Source organism: Enhydra lutris, unplaced genomic scaffold (assembly GCF_002288905.1).
Source record: "Enhydra lutris kenyoni isolate GAN:26980312 unplaced genomic scaffold, ASM228890v2 scaffoldscaffold119, whole genome shotgun sequence".
Classification (NCBI taxonomy): Eukaryota; Metazoa; Chordata; class Mammalia; order Carnivora; family Mustelidae; genus Enhydra; species Enhydra lutris.
This window is the reverse complement of record NW_019154203.1, coordinates 796,645-814,064: the sequence shown is the minus strand read 5'-3', so window position 1 is coordinate 814,064 and position 17,420 is coordinate 796,645. Positions and strand designations below refer to the sequence as shown.

At 43.9% G+C, this 17,420-nt stretch overlaps 1 protein-coding gene across 12 annotated transcripts in view; it reads left to right on the top strand.

Annotated features, from left to right (window-relative positions):
• The window catches only part of LOC111139808 (HECT, UBA and WWE domain containing 1, E3 ubiquitin protein ligase), a 166,528-nt gene extending 160,054 nt beyond the window's left edge, over positions 1-6,474 (top strand). For 10 of the 12 annotated variants that reach the window (XM_022492220.1, XM_022492221.1, XM_022492218.1 and 7 more), the window contains 10 exons: positions 75-230; positions 743-988; positions 1,294-1,411; positions 2,059-2,199; positions 3,164-3,451; positions 3,566-3,671; positions 4,201-4,318; positions 4,624-4,805; positions 5,071-5,261; positions 5,845-6,073. In XM_022492220.1, the coding sequence (XP_022347928.1) occupies positions 75-230; positions 743-988; positions 1,294-1,411; positions 2,059-2,199; positions 3,164-3,451; positions 3,566-3,671; positions 4,201-4,318; positions 4,624-4,805; positions 5,071-5,261; positions 5,845-5,947 (1,649 nt within the window). In that variant the 3' untranslated portion in view covers positions 5,948-6,073. Of the gene's footprint in view, positions 1-74; positions 231-742; positions 989-1,293; positions 1,412-2,058; positions 2,200-3,163; positions 3,452-3,565; positions 3,672-4,200; positions 4,319-4,623; positions 4,806-5,070; positions 5,262-5,844 lie in introns of all 12 variants that reach the window. The other 2 variants (XM_022492219.1, XM_022492210.1) reach the window with 2 other exon arrangements.
• The last annotated feature ends 10,946 nt before the right edge of the window (positions 6,475-17,420 follow it).

Genomic DNA, 17,420 nt, shown 5'->3' with positions numbered 1-17,420 from the left:
ACATTTGGTCTGGGAAAAAGCTAAATGAAGGAAAAACCTCAAAGCTTTCTCTCTCTCCTTTCTGTGGCCTGTAGGCTCAGATGGAACCCCACAAGGGGAGAAGGAAAAGGAGGAGAGGCCACCTGAGTTACCCCTGCTCAGTGAGCAGCTGAGTTTGGATGAACTGTGGGACATGCTGGGAGAATGTTTAAAGGAACTAGAGGAATCCCATGACCAGCATGCGGTGCTAGGTGAGTTGTGGCCTTTTGGCCAAGGTCCCACCCTGCTGATCTGCTCTCAGGCCCTTTCTGCCTGCTCAATTTTCTTCCTTCCAGATCACCCCCCCCCCCAGTGTCTCTGTAATGAGAATTCAAAGGAGAGGTGTTTTGTCTCACTTCAGTATCCAAAAAAAAAGATTGGCTCTTTCTTACAGTAGCTGTATCTTTTCACTTTTCAGATCAGGGGAATCTTTATAACTGGTTGCCTTTTTTTTTTTTTTTTTTTTTTTTTATTTTTCGGGGAGGCACGGTTTTTTTTTGGTCTTTTTTTTTTTTTTTTTTTTTTTTTTTTTTTTTTAAGTTTCAGGGAAGCTCAGACTTTCTCTATGGCTTCATTTTTCTTTGCTACCATTGTATTTCTCCTATAAGTTTTCATTATTTTTTCTAACATATTGTGCCTCTGTAATTTGATTATGAAGAAAAAGAGGTTTATATGTTGAAGTTTCTAAAGTAAAATAACATTTCCCTGTCATTCCTACCCCCAGTGCTACAGCCTGCCGTCGAGGCCTTCTTTCTGGTCCATGCCACAGAGCGGGAGAGCAAGCCTCCCGTTAGAGACACCCGGGAGAGCCAGCTGGCACACATCAAGGACGAGCCGCCTCCACTCTCCCCTGCCCCCCTAACCCCAGCTACTCCTTCCTCCCTTGACCCATTCTTCTCCAGGGAGCCCTCGTCTATGCACATCTCCTCAAGCCTGCCCCCTGACACACAGAAGTTCCTTCGCTTTGCAGGTACAGGGAACTCTTAGGCCCATAAAAGAAGGCTTCATTTTTTACAGGGTCACTTAATACACTTTATTCATAGCTGTTTTCTTAGGGGAGAGGCGGTGAGGGTGCATGTCTGAGTAAGTGTGTGGTGGTGGGAGGAGAGAGAAGGGGAGAGAATGAAGCTAGTGATGTAGGGCCTGGGTTTGAAAGCCCTTTTATGCCACACGGTCTTTTTTCCCTGAAACACAAGAGAGTTGCTGTCTGGTTGGCAGTAATGTAGTCTCTGGGAGCCAAGATGTGCTGATTCTTGGTGTCCTTCCTCCCCTCAGAGACTCATCGCACTGTGTTAAACCAGATCCTACGACAGTCCACCACCCACCTTGCTGATGGGCCTTTTGCTGTCCTGGTAGACTACATTCGTGTCCTCGACTTTGATGTCAAGCGCAAGTATGTGTCCTGGAGGCTGTGGGTTGGAAACTTTTCAAATGGTATCTCTCTTCCCAGAAAGGGGCCAGAATTCCTCCTGAAGGAGTGTTTTCAGGGAAAAGAAGTTTCCCTTGGTGGCAGCCCTTGGAATGGTGCTAGGCAGGAGGGAGGAGGTTCATCTGTGCCACTGACCGTCATCATACCTAAATACTCCCTCTCCTTCTCCATTTCTGTCTCCATTCTTCAGAGAAATGCAGTCCTTTGTTTAATCACATGACTTCTAAAGTTCCATTCCATTCTTTGGGGTCATACAGGAGGTGTGGGTAGCCACAGTACACTTACAGCAGGGCTTGGGGGCCACGGGGGTTCCACAGCACTCCCGTCATCCTTACCCTTCTCTTTTCTGTGCACCTACATGTACTACCTGCTTGTTGCAGATGCTCTGTGCCACAATCTCTGTGGGACTTTATGCGGGAGAGATGGGAACATTTGGTGTTGGTAATGAATGACCCACCTCTCCCAACTACTGGGTACTTTTGACCTTCCCCTGGGGAGCAGATGTTTGGAAGATGGGAGAAGCATCATTGTAGGTCTTCATTCTAATCAAGCAAACAGAAACTTGGTCTGCCACACCCAATCCTATATTCCTTCCTTCCCTACCTCCCAAGATATTTTCGCCAAGAGCTAGAACGTTTGGATGAGGGACTCCGGAAAGAAGACATGGCCGTGCATGTCCGCCGTGATCATGTGTTTGAAGACTCCTATCGTGAACTGCACCGGAAATCCCCTGAAGAAATGAAGAATCGATTGTAAGAGCCCAGAACGAGAAAAGACAGGATGGGAGGGTGGAGGATCTTCCTACGTGGTAGTGAAGGCTTTCTCCAGTGCCAGATGTGCAGGGGAACTCCAGAGGAATTCCAGATAGGAACCCAGTATAGGAAATCTCACTGAGCTGTCTCCTCTCTTCTCAGCCTGGTCTCATGAGACTGGTCTTCTACTAGCTAGCTGGCCCTTGAGCTGAGCTACCCACCAATTCCCAGAGAGAAGAGTCTTTGGCATTTACAAAGATAGACCCGATGACTTCGCAGAGAGTTTTCTATTATACTAGGAATGGGAAGCCTGCTGAGCAAATGCTATCCAGGCTTGGGGGAGACCACACTTGCATGAGTGGCCCCTCATGAAATTGGTAATCACTCACTGGTAACTCTGAAGCTGCCTAGAGGAGACCAGCAGTTTATAATAATAATATGTGTCATGAAAGCCAGTGAGATGATAGACCTGTTGGTGTAGTTTGATGCTCCTGAGCTCAGGAACCTGATTTCTCCTCTCCCTCATAGCATGGGCTCACCATCCATGTTACCACATAGGAAGTCAGGCTTCTGAGATAGACTGGGCCCAGCTCCTCCACCACCATATCCTTACAGACATCAGACTGAGCTCAGGCCTCTCTGACACCACTTGACAACTCCTCTCCCTGCTTTCCCTAAGTGAGGCCCTCATTTAAGCCTCTGTACCTTTCCTGTTGCTGTTTTCTGGAATATTGATAAGCTTTTATTGATAATTCAGTATATCTTTTCTATGATGCTTTCTTGTCCCAGATCCCCACCGTTCCTCTGGGCTTTCCTGGCACTCTGCATTCACCTCTGTTCTCTGATCCTGCACTCCCCAGCCACTGCTTCACTCACTCACTCATTCACTCACTCGGGTCATGCTACATAAATGAATGGATTTGTGCTGGGCTTTCTGCACATCTGTTTCTGGTCTCTTATGCAGGTATATAGTGTTTGAAGGAGAAGAAGGGCAGGATGCTGGAGGGCTCCTGCGGGAGTGGTATATGATCATCTCTCGGGAGATGTTTAACCCTATGTATGCCTTGTTCCGTACCTCACCCGGTGATCGGGTCACCTACACCATCAACCCATCTTCCCACTGCAACCCCAACCACCTCAGCTACTTCAAGTTTGTTGGACGCATTGTGGCCAAAGCTGTATATGACAACCGCCTCCTGGAGTGCTATTTTACTCGGTCCTTCTACAAACACATCTTGGGCAAGTCTGTCAGGTGAGGAATGTGGCACAGGATCCACATTCTCACTTGACAGGTCCTTTTCTTGTGTCCCACCCCCGTACTTCCTCTCCTCCACCCTAACCTATGACTCTAATTGTGGTTTTCTAGATACACGGATATGGAGAGTGAAGATTACCACTTCTACCAGGGCCTGGTTTATCTGCTGGAAAATGATGTCTCCACACTAGGTTATGACCTCACCTTCAGCACTGAGGTAGGTCGAGAAATCTTGACCGCAGCACATCCTATCTAGTCCAGGAAACCCATTGAGGGACCACCCTTGAACTGGCACTGGATAAAGTCTCATGCCCCATTCCCCATCTAGCAGTGAGCAGTGGGTATTTGCATGAGACATCACAAAAAGAAAAACCAGGATTTTGTAAAACAATCCAGGGTGTTTCCTAGTTTCCTTTTTATTTTTTTTTTAAAAAAGAACTGTTCAGTACAGTATTCTTCATTCCCAAAACTAGTTCATTATAACATATTTAAGTGAAAAACAGTAATTTTTAAGGTTACTCTTCCTCCAAATTGTTTTCCATAAAGATTGTGCTATGTCATGTTACACATGTTAACCATGGCTTTTCCCTATTACAAAGTTATGCACTTATGATAAAGGACACTTTTTTATGACCTTGCTTCGTCTTTCTGCCCAGGACATGTCAAAGAGTTCAAGTAATCCTAGGTATCTAAATCCCATCCTAGACCAAGCCTGACATGAATGATTGGTATTTTGGGTATTCTAGGTCCAAGAGTTTGGAGTCTGTGAAGTTCGTGACCTCAAACCCAATGGGGCCAACATCTTGGTAACAGAAGAGAATAAGAAGGAATATGTACACCTGGTGTGCCAGATGAGGATGACAGGTAGGGGAAATGTCCCTTAGACTCCTTATTGTTCATACGGAAGAGGTCAGGCCTCAGTCATTTCACAGATACTGTTTTTTCTCTTCCCCTGTGCCAGCCACAAGTGCCTGGCACAAAGAGTCTACAAACATCTGACCAAAAAATACTTCCCTTCATCCACCTCCATTCAAGGGCCAGAAGCAGTGTTAGGTGAAACAGGCAAACCATTCAGCATCCTCGTTGCAGTAGAGCCAGACTGAGGATCTCTGACCTCTTAACAGTTGTGTGAGTTTAGACACCTCATGGCTTGTTGGTTCTCTCCCCAGGAGCCATCCGTAAACAGCTGGCAGCTTTCTTAGAAGGCTTCTATGAAATCATTCCAAAGCGCCTCATTTCTATCTTCACTGAGCAGGAGTTAGAACTCCTCATATCAGGACTGCCCACAATTGACATTGATGATTTGAAATCCAACACTGAATACCACAAGTACCAGTCCAACTCTATTCAGGTGAGCTGCTGCTGGCATCCTTCCCCATGTCCCTAAGCAGTGCTAGTTGGTATGACACCACATAATTCAGCACTGTTAGGGGGCAAGGGAATATAGGTGACAACTTACTTATACCTAACTCTTCATCCTTCCAATACGTGTTTTCAGGGGATGTTCTTGCCCATCTTATGGAATGAAAGAACTGAAGCCCATTTCACAGAATGGACTTGCCTAAGATTCAAGATTCCAACCCCCTCACACTGACTTCTTGTGTCCTTTCCCATAGATCCAGTGGTTCTGGAGAGCATTGCGTTCTTTTGACCAAGCTGACCGTGCCAAGTTCCTTCAGTTTGTCACGGGTACTTCCAAGGTGCCCTTGCAAGGCTTTGCTGCCCTTGAGGGCATGAATGGCATTCAGAAGTTTCAGATCCATCGAGATGACAGGTCCACAGATCGCCTGCCTTCAGCTCACACATGGTAAGAGAAAGGGGTTGTTCTTCTTTTTAGCATTCAGACTGAGCTTGCCTGTTGGTTGCTTCTAGACCCCTAACCAAGGGCAGGAACCCCAATCTGGCCCCAGCTGTGCTAGACCTGGGATAGTGCATAATTTGGTAGTTTTGTGGAAAAGGTGACGTTTGAGATGAGAAGCTGGCCCAAATTCAGTGAGGCTGGGGAGACATTGCGTGTGAGCACTGCCACATGAGAGCACAGTGTACTCCAGGGCTCAGCTGGAGCAAGGAGTTAGAGGGAACAGAATGCTTAAAGATGTTGATCAGCAGAGGTTGGATCACCAGTGACCCCAAATGCCTCTTTGGAGCTTGCATATTAACCCATAGTGAGACTATGGTGTTTAAGGACTGACAGGGTCAGATTTATGTTTTAGGAGCCTGATGGGCAGTATTGGGGCCAGATTAGAGGAGGGAAAATGAGGCCTAGGACAAGATTTCAAGTCTGCAAGAGAGGAAAAGTTTCCATCAGGGAGGAGAGGTCAGTGGGCACCATGGGAACATAGGGATTGTGGCTATCTTTTGTCACAAACTGGTATTTTTTCTTTCTCTAGTTTTAATCAGCTGGACCTGCCTGCCTATGAGAGCTTTGAGAAGCTCCGCCACATGCTACTATTGGCCATCCAGGAGTGCTCTGAAGGCTTTGGGCTGGCCTAATAAGGCCCCGCCCACCACTGTGGGGTTTTTCTACCATTGTTGGACCTGGGAATTGGGGGGAAAGAAAAACAAAAAAGAACCAGAAAGAAAATGTCAAAAACCAATAAATGAAATCCACCAACTCACCATGTGTGTGTCCCAGCTTCCCCATCTTCCCCAGCACATACCCATTCCCCCTCTCCTGCTCATTCTCTCTCCCTCTCTCCCTCACCTCCTCCTCCCTGTTCCATGCCGTCCATGATCCCCAGCCCATGTGTTAAAAAGGCATTAGCCTTTGCAGGGACCTATTTGTCCCAACTGTTTGAACAGTGTGCTCCTCAGATTCTGTGTTCAGAAGGATTTGCTGCATTGAGACTTGAAACCTTTGGATAGGGGAAAAATTATATATATATATATTTTTTTGTTCTGTTTGCATTTCTTAATTTGTGCTTGGAATGTGTTGATGTGCACAGCTAATGATTCAATGCGAGACAAGATTGGCGTCTGTGTTGTGGAGGTTTCAAATAAAGAGCACTCTTCATAACTCACTTTTCACAACGGAGTTTTTTTCAAACTTAACTCTTGAACACATGCTAGACATCTAGAGAAAAGATGCAAATGGACTCTCCAGAAAACCATCTTTGCCACCACCACTGGTGCATCTTCCTTCTTCAAAGTCGGTTTCCCCATTGTCAGGAGAGATCAGCAACCACCAGGAATTGAGGGGAGCCTGTTTTTTAGAATGGGATCTGCACTTGAGGGCAGTGATGGTGTTACAATTTGCAGCCAAGGACAAAGCATCACCTTGCTTAAGGGGAACAAACCAGCAAGTTGTAAGAAACATTCTGAGAACTCAACCCAACTGACAGTTCTATATGATGAGCCTTTATAACGGCCTCAAGTGTAGAGCTCAGTTAAGAATTTTTATTTCATTTAATGTTTTAGGTTTTCTAACAAATTTCAGTAAGCAAGCAAGTAATTGGACCAGCTCTCCAGAACAATCTTCCCATCCATTTTGGTTTTGTTTCGTCATCTGCCAATCTGTTCACAGATCACCCAGTAGTCTCTTGGTTTTTACTCCATCCAGCAGTTAAAGCTGGTCCAAGGACTTTGATGGTTCCAGCTTTCAAAGAAAATAATAAAGGTTTAGTTAGAAAAATAACCCCAAGTGATGCTTGCTTTGTGTGTTTTTTCTCGTTTTCTGAGGCTCTATTTTGTAAAGATTTTCTCCTTAACCTAACCCCTTATACCCTTGGTCATGATGCAAATGGCTGCTAGACATTTTCTCCCTTTTTTAAAATATTCACACTTGCCTGTGCCTCATTCTGCTGAAAACTGAGAAGACAGATGAACTGACTCTGTCCCTGCTATTGAATTTCCGGTCAAGGGGGAAGGAGACTGAGTAGTTCTGTGACAGATGGAGGGAAGGGGTCCCTAGGTTCCCAGAGCAGAAGTCCTTGACCTAGCCTGGAAGGTCAGGGAAGGCTTTCCATTGTCAGGCACTCATGAGTTGAATCCTGGCTAGGAGTTAAGATTAAGGAGGGGAGGGTAATCTAGATCAAGGTAGCAGGAGTCCAGCTGATGGCACAGCTTGAGCAAAGTTTGGTGGCCTGCGATGAGGCTGAGAGTCCAGCAGAGCTTTGAAATGAATAAGCAGAAATACAGTGGAATTGATAAGCTTAAGAATGGATTCCTCGAAAAACCAAAGTAGAAAGAAACCTCTGACATTTAAATTTGGGAGGCATAGGGTTCCGGAGTTGGGTGTGGAAGCTGGGAGCACAGATGGAATAACCCTGAAGAAAAGTGAATCTAATTCAGTGGCATCCTACAAATATTTAACATGTCTAAGCATGACTTGCCTTTGGGATGTGTGTATGGTGTAATATTCATCACCTCAATGTCAGTCAAATAAGAAAAATCCTGTCAATTGATGCAAGGCATTTGCTAACAATAATTATTACTGGTAACTTAAAGACACTACCTTGGTAAGGTTGTCTCAGACCAACAGCCAACATCACACAGGAAGCATAAGGTGGCCAATTACCGCTAGTAACACTCGTATGTCCATTCTAATTACTTGAGTAAAGCAGAAAATAAGGTACAACTACTGAGGAGAAACTGCTAGCCAAAGAGAACCAAAAGTTACTAGCACTTAAAACGGGCCAGCAAGAGGACTGGTTATAATGAAAAAAAAAAAAAATCATGTAGACATTGTCCCAACAAGTGTGAATAAATAATACAATGGAATCCTGTGTAGCAGTAAAAATGTATATCAACATGCATAATCTCAAAGATGAAACCTGCTTAGAAGTCACAAAACAATACTATATAGCATGTATGTACCAATAGCATGAAAACCCGTCCATTATAATGCTGTATACTATGATACTTTATAACATGACATTTCATAATCTTTGAGATATATGACTTATTAAATTTCACAATGAATTTAAGGTAGGTAGCAGGGGAATCAATAACACCCAATTCTACATGAAGGCTGCTTGCATGACATGATTGAACTTATCTCTTTTTGCCCTCAAGTAATTCCCTCCACTGATCTGTCTGTGCATTATGATTACCATGGGTTACCTCCTTATTAAAATAGTCCTTTTTTTTCTTATTAGAGTGACCATGTAATTTATCATCCAAAGTTGGAAAATTTAAGAATAAAAAGGGTACTATTAATAATTATGCTGGGCCACAGGGACAAACCGAATAAACTGGAATGTATGGTTCTTTAGGATATGTGTCTGTCTAGGCTGGAGAAACAGTTATCACCCCTAATAAGCAAAATTCCATTGAGCACTTACCATGGACTGACAATACTGAGAAGGCTCTGTGTGAAGAGAAGGAGGCGGGTATTGGGAAACTATGGGGGCAATGGGTACACAGAGACTTAGCAGGCAAGGGTAGCAAGATTAAACATGTTCTCAAATACAAGCAATAACCTGTTAGAAAACGAACAGGAAATAGATTATCTTCACAACAGTAACAAAATACCAAAGAATAACCTTAAGAAGGAGTGTTTAGGACTTGTGAAAGAAAAATGACAAAACTCATGAGAAGCATAAAAGAAATAAATGAGATGTACATTTGCATAAAAATGCAAGTATAGCTGGCTTTGAGACTGGGGGGGACAAACTGACATGCTAACCATGCTAAACAAGTTCAAATAGACCTGACAGAATGGCCTTGGTGAATATTCAGCATGTTGTGGTCTGTAAAAAAAAATGAGGCACCAAGAGTTATTTGTGGAAAGAATAGTTTTGTCAATGTTAAGGTTAGGAAACTTGCCTGAGTATTGGGAGGGTAAAAAAATATGAATTTATAAAATTTTAAATTTATAAAATATAAATATAATATAAATTTTGCCCTGCACTTCACACGAAATAAATTCAAGAGTGAAAACTATGAACTGATATTTTAAAGCACAAAATGAAGATATGGGCAAATAGTAACTGATCTGGGATATAGAAAACCTTAGGCTAAAATCTACAAAGTCATCATAATGGAATATATATCATAATGATACATTTGACTACTAAAATGTTGGCAACACCGTGAACATAATTAAAAAAACAATGACAATTCCAGGGGGAAAAAATGTCCCTAACAGGCAATGGGTTAATACTTTATATGTATATACATATATTTTTTAAATATATATATTTTTTAAACTTATGAATCACTAAGAAATTCCCCAACAGGAAAACATGCAAGGATATGAAAAGATTCACAAAAGAAGAAATATAAATGAACAATAAGTATATAAAAATGCTTACCTCTGTGATAATTATTACCTCTGTAATAATCAAAAATCCATTAAAAGCCCAGCGGAAACCACTTACCAAATTGAAATATATGATGGTTACCAGAGGGAAGGTGTGGGGATAGTTTAAACAGGTGATGGGGATTAAGAAGTGCACTTATGAGAGCCAGGTGATGTACGGAATTTTGAATCACTATATTGTACACCTAAAACTAATATAACACCTAAATATAATATAACCAATATAACACCTAAAACTAATATAACTAACTGGGATTAAAATGAAAACTTAAAATGTGTGTGTCTGTGAACACAGGTATCAGAGAATGTGAAGAAATAGGCACTGCTGAGAAATTGGCACCACTTTTCTGATGTGTAGTTTTGAAATGTCTACTGAGAAAGAGAAAAGCAGCCGCTGACTTCTGGGAGCTGGCCTAGCATTCAGTTAGGCTTCGGTGTTCTTCTATTGAACATAAACAATTTCACAGAATATCAACATCAGAGAAGGTCATTCTGTAACTGTGGTGGATTAAGACAAAATTGAGACCACCTCAAAATCATGTCTGAACACAGACAAAACATCAGAGACACTGTCTAAACCACAGAAATTAACTGAACATCCCCTATCCTGATTAATGAGTCGCTGCTTTTTTTTAAACCAGTTACAGCTTTAGCCTCTTTCTAGCCTGTCCTCTCTATAGGGAAGATGTGTTAGCATACCCAATCATAAAATTACCCCCACTTCTGGATAGTATTCAATCTAGAGTAAAACTTGACTTTGAATTGTCCCCAAATCACTTAACAAGCCCAAATCCTATGATACAACTTTTCTTTTACTGCAATACCCCACAGTCCCCCATGCTGTGTGTTCCCCCTCACTGCCAACTTTCTTGACTCAGGGCAGGTTCATGCTCCTGATCTTTGGTTGCTGGGACACTGACACTATGAGGAACTATACACAGTAAGGTGCCAACTGGCATGTATCCTATATTCCTGTTAATGCTTTTTACTATTTATAAATTCAGATGGAAACTGGCAGCCCAAACTCTTTGGCTTGCAGACAACAACCTGGTATATGTATGAGGATGTGTGTGGGTGTGTGTTAATGTGAATGGTCTGAGGTGGACATATTTTCACAGGTCCCACAGTCTTTACCACTCCTTATTACACTCATATCATCTGGCTTTGTTCATTCAATGAACATTTGTTGAGCATGTACTGTGTCAGGCTAGGGAGGCACGGGTGAACACATCAGACATAAATTCCTGCCACTATGAAGCTGACATTTTCCTGGGGGAAGGCAGACAATAAAATGTCAGGGAGTGAGTGACACATTTTCTTTTCTGAAGAAAAATACACAGAAAAAGAGAGTTGAAGGGGAGGTTATTTTAACTGGGGGTGGCCAAAGGAAGGCCTCTCTGAAAAGATGATATTTAAGCTTAGAAGGTGGGCTTGGAAGAAGGGAGGGTATAAGCTATCAGAGCATCTCAAGGAATAGTGTTCCAGGTAGAGGGAACAGCTAGTGTAAAGGCTCCAAAGTGGGAATTCGCATGGCATCCAGAAGGAGACCAGTGTGGTTCTAGAGAGGTAGGTGATGCGAAGTGTCCTTGGTTGTTGAGGTCAGAGAGATAAACAGGAGTCAGATCTCGGGCTTTTTTACTCTGAGTAAGGTGGGAACTACCAAAGGGCATTGCACAGAAGAGATGGGACGCAGACCTCTCTACTGCTTGTGAAGAGTAGATGGGAGGGGTCAGCAGGGAGTCCCAGGAAGCCTAAAGAGGCTGCGGAGGCCCTCTTTTCTGGCAGTTCACAAGTTACCGGCGGGCACTTTGAAAAGAGTCCTTAATAGGTTTACTATAGGCTTGGGTGAAACAAAGCATTGTTAAAGGGAAAGGGGGACGGAGGGCCTAAGATGAGCCAGAGCCTCCTCTGGATGATGATGATGATGGTGATGATTGATGATGATGATGATGATGATGATGATTTCCTTGTCTGTTTTTCACCCTGGGCGAGTATTTCTACAACTGAAAATAAGTAGCCTATTTCTAGTGGGCACGCCCCGCTCCGTCCCCTCCCAGACGCAAGCCTTAGGAACTAGAGGCTTCCCATCCTGCCCGGCACACCCACTGCAGAGAAGCCTTGCCCAGCTCCTCTTGGTTTGCCGTGAACTTCCCGGGTTTTAGAGCTGCAAGTCCCACCTCCCCGGCAAACCAGGACGGTTAGGCACCGTCCCCGGGTTGGTCACCCTCCCCAAGCCGACTGGCTCCTCGGCCTCTGAGGGAGAAGGCTGGGGGGCAAGCCCCGCCCCCGCGCTGGGCCTCCAGCCAATAGCAGAACGGGACGTGGAGCCCAGGCTTGCTCTGCCCGGCAACCCCAGGGCCTGCCAGAAATGGCTCAGCCTGAGGCCCCACCCCGGAATGGCCTCTCCGCTCCCCTTCCTGGAAAATCAGTGGGTTTGAATCTGGGTTTGTGTCACTGCACAAGCGAGGAGAGGAGGCATTGTTCTGCGCTGGGGAGATTGTGTGCAGTCCTACTGCAAGTGATCGGATGACTATGTGCATTGCTGACTGTGCATAACCGAATGGGTTTGTGGGGGTTACCTGTGCGTCTGTGGTTCCAGAAGTGGGTGTGTGACTGTGTGACCCCGTGTGGCCCGGATCTGCTGCCTTGAGTTATGGTGATTGTGTTGTTAAATAACGAAAACGAACTGAATAAATTTTAAAGATCTTATTGGCCTTATTAATCCATTCATGAATCGGACAGCATCCCATCTTGCAATTAGAAAGGGGCTCCAGGGGCGCCTGGGTGGCTCAGTGGGTTAAAGCCTCTGCCTTCGGCTTAGGTCATGATCCCGAGCCCCGCATCGGGCTCTCTGCTCTGCAGGGAGCCTGCTTCCTCCTCTCTCTCTCTCTCTGCCTGCCTCTCTGCCTACTTGTGATCTCTGTCAAATTAAAAAAAAAAAAAAAAAACAAAAAAAGAAGGGGGCTCCAAAGGGCTACAGAAAGGGAAAGGTTCTTTGAAGTCAGGACAAGGAGGTCATAAAGAGAGAAAGGAATTATCTTGGGTGAGGTGACATCCTTTGTGGGAAAAGGGGCCTTATTAAGTGGATTACTTCATTTTCCTTTTGCGGATAGAGAGAAAGGACCCAAATGGGACAGATTAATTTATTAGTGCTGACCAGAATATTCCTGACTGGCTGGTTAAGACTACATGTCTGGAGGAGGTTGAAACTACAATCAGGTTTGGGATTAAGCCCAAGCTTGGAGACTTGATCTCACATAACTCACCCCATGTGAGACCTGTGATTTTCTTTTTAATAATTCCCCCCCTTTTGATCAGACTCTTGTCTTAATTTAGAGATGTGATCAAAATTTAAGGCATTAGCACTACTCCCAGCTACCACTCTAAAGGTCTTGCCGTTTTTCTTGCTCTTTTTGTGTGGTATCCACAGGTCTTAACCTTTGTGATATTCACAAATCATGGTTTCAGGGTCACAATCTTTAAGTTCCTCATTCTCTTAGTTCCTTTTCTGACATTCCAGTCCTAGGGAGATCGTTTGCTTGGTGGTGAGCAGCTACTAACACACATTTACAGCTCTTGAAAGAATACAATGCAACAGGGAGATTATGGTGATTATAATGACCAGAATAATTTCCAGTGTTTGGAAAGCACTTTGGAGCGATGGTCCCCAAGATGCAAACCAATCAAAATCAAAGAAGTCAAAAAAGATCCTGCTGAAGGAGTCTCCTTTATAAGCTGAGTGCCTTGCTCAGCGATCTTAGTTAATTGTTTCAACTTCCCCAGAAATGTTAATCCAAGTTCAGCAGGTGGTGTTGGCCATAGCACAATCATCTCCTTACTCAGCTAAAAGATAGTCAAGGCCTATCCTTATTATTAAGAACTACTTTGGCCAGAGAGTCTACGGATCTTTGGGGGGTGACAATTGTCTTAGCAACAGAATTTGCAATACCTTCAAGAGTTAAAGAGGGGTTTGTGATCATATCTTCATTTACATTTATTTCTAGCCTGGGGCCCTGGTTCAGTGAATTCTGAGTCATGAGAGGCTCCTGGGAAGTCCTTTCTAACTCAATGATGTAAATACAGGGGAGTTGACCAATGAGGTGTCTTAGTTCCTTTGGGGAAAGTTAGGAGCACCGGTAGATAACCTAAAAGGCATTGCCAGGTTATGTGCCGGCCGTCTAGGCATTCACAGACCTATGGAGAATGAAACAGACAAAGACAAACCCTGTCAGGGCACAGACCATTCCCATTAGGCTGGTCCTGTTAATACACAGGGATTGCTACACTTATTCATTCAAACCAGTGGTCAGTCAGGTTTTCAGTGCATACGGGAACAGAATCCCTGAGCCTGAAATAGTCCTTCTAAATGCCTAGCAAAGATGGGTGCTGCTGGGGAGAGCTCACTGAGTAGGGGGCAGATCTGATCTAGATAATCATGGGAATGTGGGAGTGCAAATGGACTAAGATTTATGTAGGTAGTTTTGTCAAATTGGGTACATACAGTTATAATTGGAGAGATGTAAAAACAAGGCACTGGGTGTTCTGGCCATAAGAGTTGAACTCAGTAAGAGACTTCTAGGGGTGGGAGCAGTCGACTGTAGTTGAAGGGACGTTAGGAGGAGAAATTGGTCACAGGGAGGATGAGGGGGTCTCTAACATCATGGGTAGATTGCTATGTTGGATGACAAATACAGCAATCTGAAAGGCTTCCCTCCTCTTAGCAATGACCTAGGAGATACAAGGAAAGGCATTATGTTTCCAGGCCAATGCCAATAAAGGAAAGGGAATAAAGGAGAAAGGGCTTCATGTTTTAAAGATGAAGTCTGATCTGATGTCTCTCTCTCTCTCTCTCTCTCTCTCATTTTTCTTTTTTTGCTTGTTTGTTTGCTTGTTTTTCCTTATTTTTCAATTTGATATCTTGAGCAGGAGTAGTCTACCCCAATGTCAGCTACTTCTCTTTCTTGTCAGTTTGAATTGGAGACCTCCAGTGTCTGCCCAGGATTAGCTGTCAGGTGGAGCTGTGAGATGTGTACCCAAGGCTCAATGCCTTCTAGTTCTGCAGCAGTGCCAGTGGTAAGGAGCACTTAGTAAGGGCCTTTCCAGTGAGGTTGAGTGGCTGTCTTACTCTGATGACAGTTCCAGATTACCCAGTCACAACGCTGTAGACTGTGGCTAATAGGATCCTTTGAATTGGAATATGGGAAAGCTTCTTGAACCTGTTGATAGGCTTGAACATAAGACATTAAGAACTTACAGTAGTGGGACGCCTGGGTGGCTCAGTTGGTTAAGCAGCTGCCTTCGGCTCAGGTCATGATCCCAGCGTCCTGGGATCGAGTCCCACATCGGGCTCCTTGCTCTGCAGGGAGCCTGCTTCTCCCTCTGCCTCTGCCTGCCATTCTGTCTGCCTGTGCTCGCTCTCCCTCTCTCTCTCTGATAAATAAATAAAATCTTAAAAAAAAAAAAAAAGAACTTACAGTAGCTGATCATACTCATTTGAGCTAAGGTTTGTGTCAACAGATATTGGTCTACTGGTGACTAGCTCGTATGGAGTGAGTTTATGATTTCCAAAGGGGGTGCTATGAAGAATCAGCAAGACCAAAGATGGTACCTAAGGCCAAGGGAGTCTGCTAGTTCCAGCAAGTTTAGAGATTTTAAGTTTGAGGATCTCATTAGTTCTCCCGACCTTGCCTGATGATTGAGGGTGATAGGACAGTGATAATTCCAAGAGGTTTGTGGGGTTCTGTGTTAAAGCTTTATGGTTGGCCCAACCAAGTGGGGGCCTCCACCACTGGAGATCATGGAAAGTATAACCCAAGTGGAAAATGAATTTAATAGTTTCTTTGCCACTGTGAGGGCATCAGCCCTGTGCCAGGGAACACTTCGGTCCATTTGGAAAACATACATACAGTAACAAGAACATATTGATGCCTCATACTAAGTGACTGCTGAATGACATCCAGCTGCAGGTGTTCAAAGGGTCCAGAGGAAGGGAACAAAAACACTTTTTCCAAGATTATGGACCTGACAAATCAGACATTGGTGGTAAATTTTTTTTGCAATTTCACAGAAATCTCCCCGCTGGTGTCTATTTATGATTTGAATCATCTCAAGTGCACCACAGTAGGTGAAGGAATGTAAAAACTGAAAAATGGGGTTTGCCAGGGAGCCGGGAAGAACCAAGAAGCCATCTGGGGTTTCCCATAGCTCTGACTGTTCATTTAATTTACAACCATTGTTTGCCCATCTTAAATTCTTTGCTTCTGACTGCTGCCACGTTGTAAGGAAATCAGGATGGCAAAAGTCTGGCATGGAGGGCACGCCTGGTAAGAGTCTGGCAGAAGGAGCATGGACTGAAATTGCCTTTGCATGGGAGTCAGCCAGGGCATTCCCCTGATACTCAGGTTCAGTCCTTTTAGTGTGAGCCTCCATTTTAATGACAGCAATTTCAGAAGGTAGCAAATATCAGTAAGAAGGTAATTTACTTGCTATCCGTTTTTGATTGGGGTCCCAGAGGATGTAAGAGAACTTTGTTTCCATAGCATTCCCAAATCATGGACAACCCCAAAGAAATTGCTGGCCATCAGTACAAATATTAACAGTTTGTCCTGATGACTTGCCAGCCTTGGTAAGGGCACAGAGCTCTGCCCGTTGGGCTGATTTCGCTTGTGGAAGCGTTCCCATTTTGAGTAGTTCATATTGGATAGCAATAGTATAACCAGCTTGGAGATTGCCTTGTTCATGTCTACAGTACGACCTGTCAACAAACAAGATTACATCAGGATGAGTTAAAGGGGTGTCTCATGAGTCAGGGCGCAGTGTCATGAAATGGGATGTTACCTCCTCATCGCCATGGGGCTCACCTTCATTGTGCAGGAGTGGTAATGTTGCAGGATTACAGATATTTCGGTGTTTTAAGCTGTAGATGAGGTAGTGAAAGCAGAAGGCAGGAGGTTTGTCCGCTGGCAGAGAAGATGGTTTAGTCAATTCAGAGTTAAGAAAACTTTGGACACAATGAGGAGTTTGTAAATAGACACTATTTTCTAGAATTAGATCTGCGGAGGCTTCTATTAACTTTGCATCTGCGGCTATAGCCTTAAGACTGGGATAGTTAACGAATTAGAATTTAAATAAAAATCTTGAAAGAAATAAAAAAGAGACTGCTGGAATAGGCACAAGCAAGTGAACCAAGTTATGTGCTATAATAAGCAATAGGCATATGTTCATTACCACATTCTTGCGCGAGCATTCCCAGGGCTTGATTATCCACCCCTTTCTTGTATAAATAAGGAGAAAACTTTTGAGTAGTCAGGTAGCCCTAAGGTAGGCAGTTCTTGTAGGCAGTTCTTGTAGTACTCACTTTAGGCTTTTGAAGGCCTGGTCACATTTCTCTTCCCAAGGAACGGGCTCCGGGACTGAAATGTTCGTAAGTTCGTACAGTGGAGAAGCTAACAGAGAAAAATTAGGAGCCCACAGTCTGCAATTGCCAGTCAAGCCCAGAAACCCATGAAGCTGTTGCCTGTAGGCTTAGGAAATCCCCTGGTTAGTTTAATTCTTTTTGGAAATAGCTGAATTCCCCCAGCGCTTAGATTATGACCTAGGTAATGAACAGAATTTAAAGACAATTGCCATTTTTCCTTAGAGACTTTATGTCCCTTTGCAGCTAACTGTTGTAGCATAATAAATGGAATCTTTTATGGATGCCTC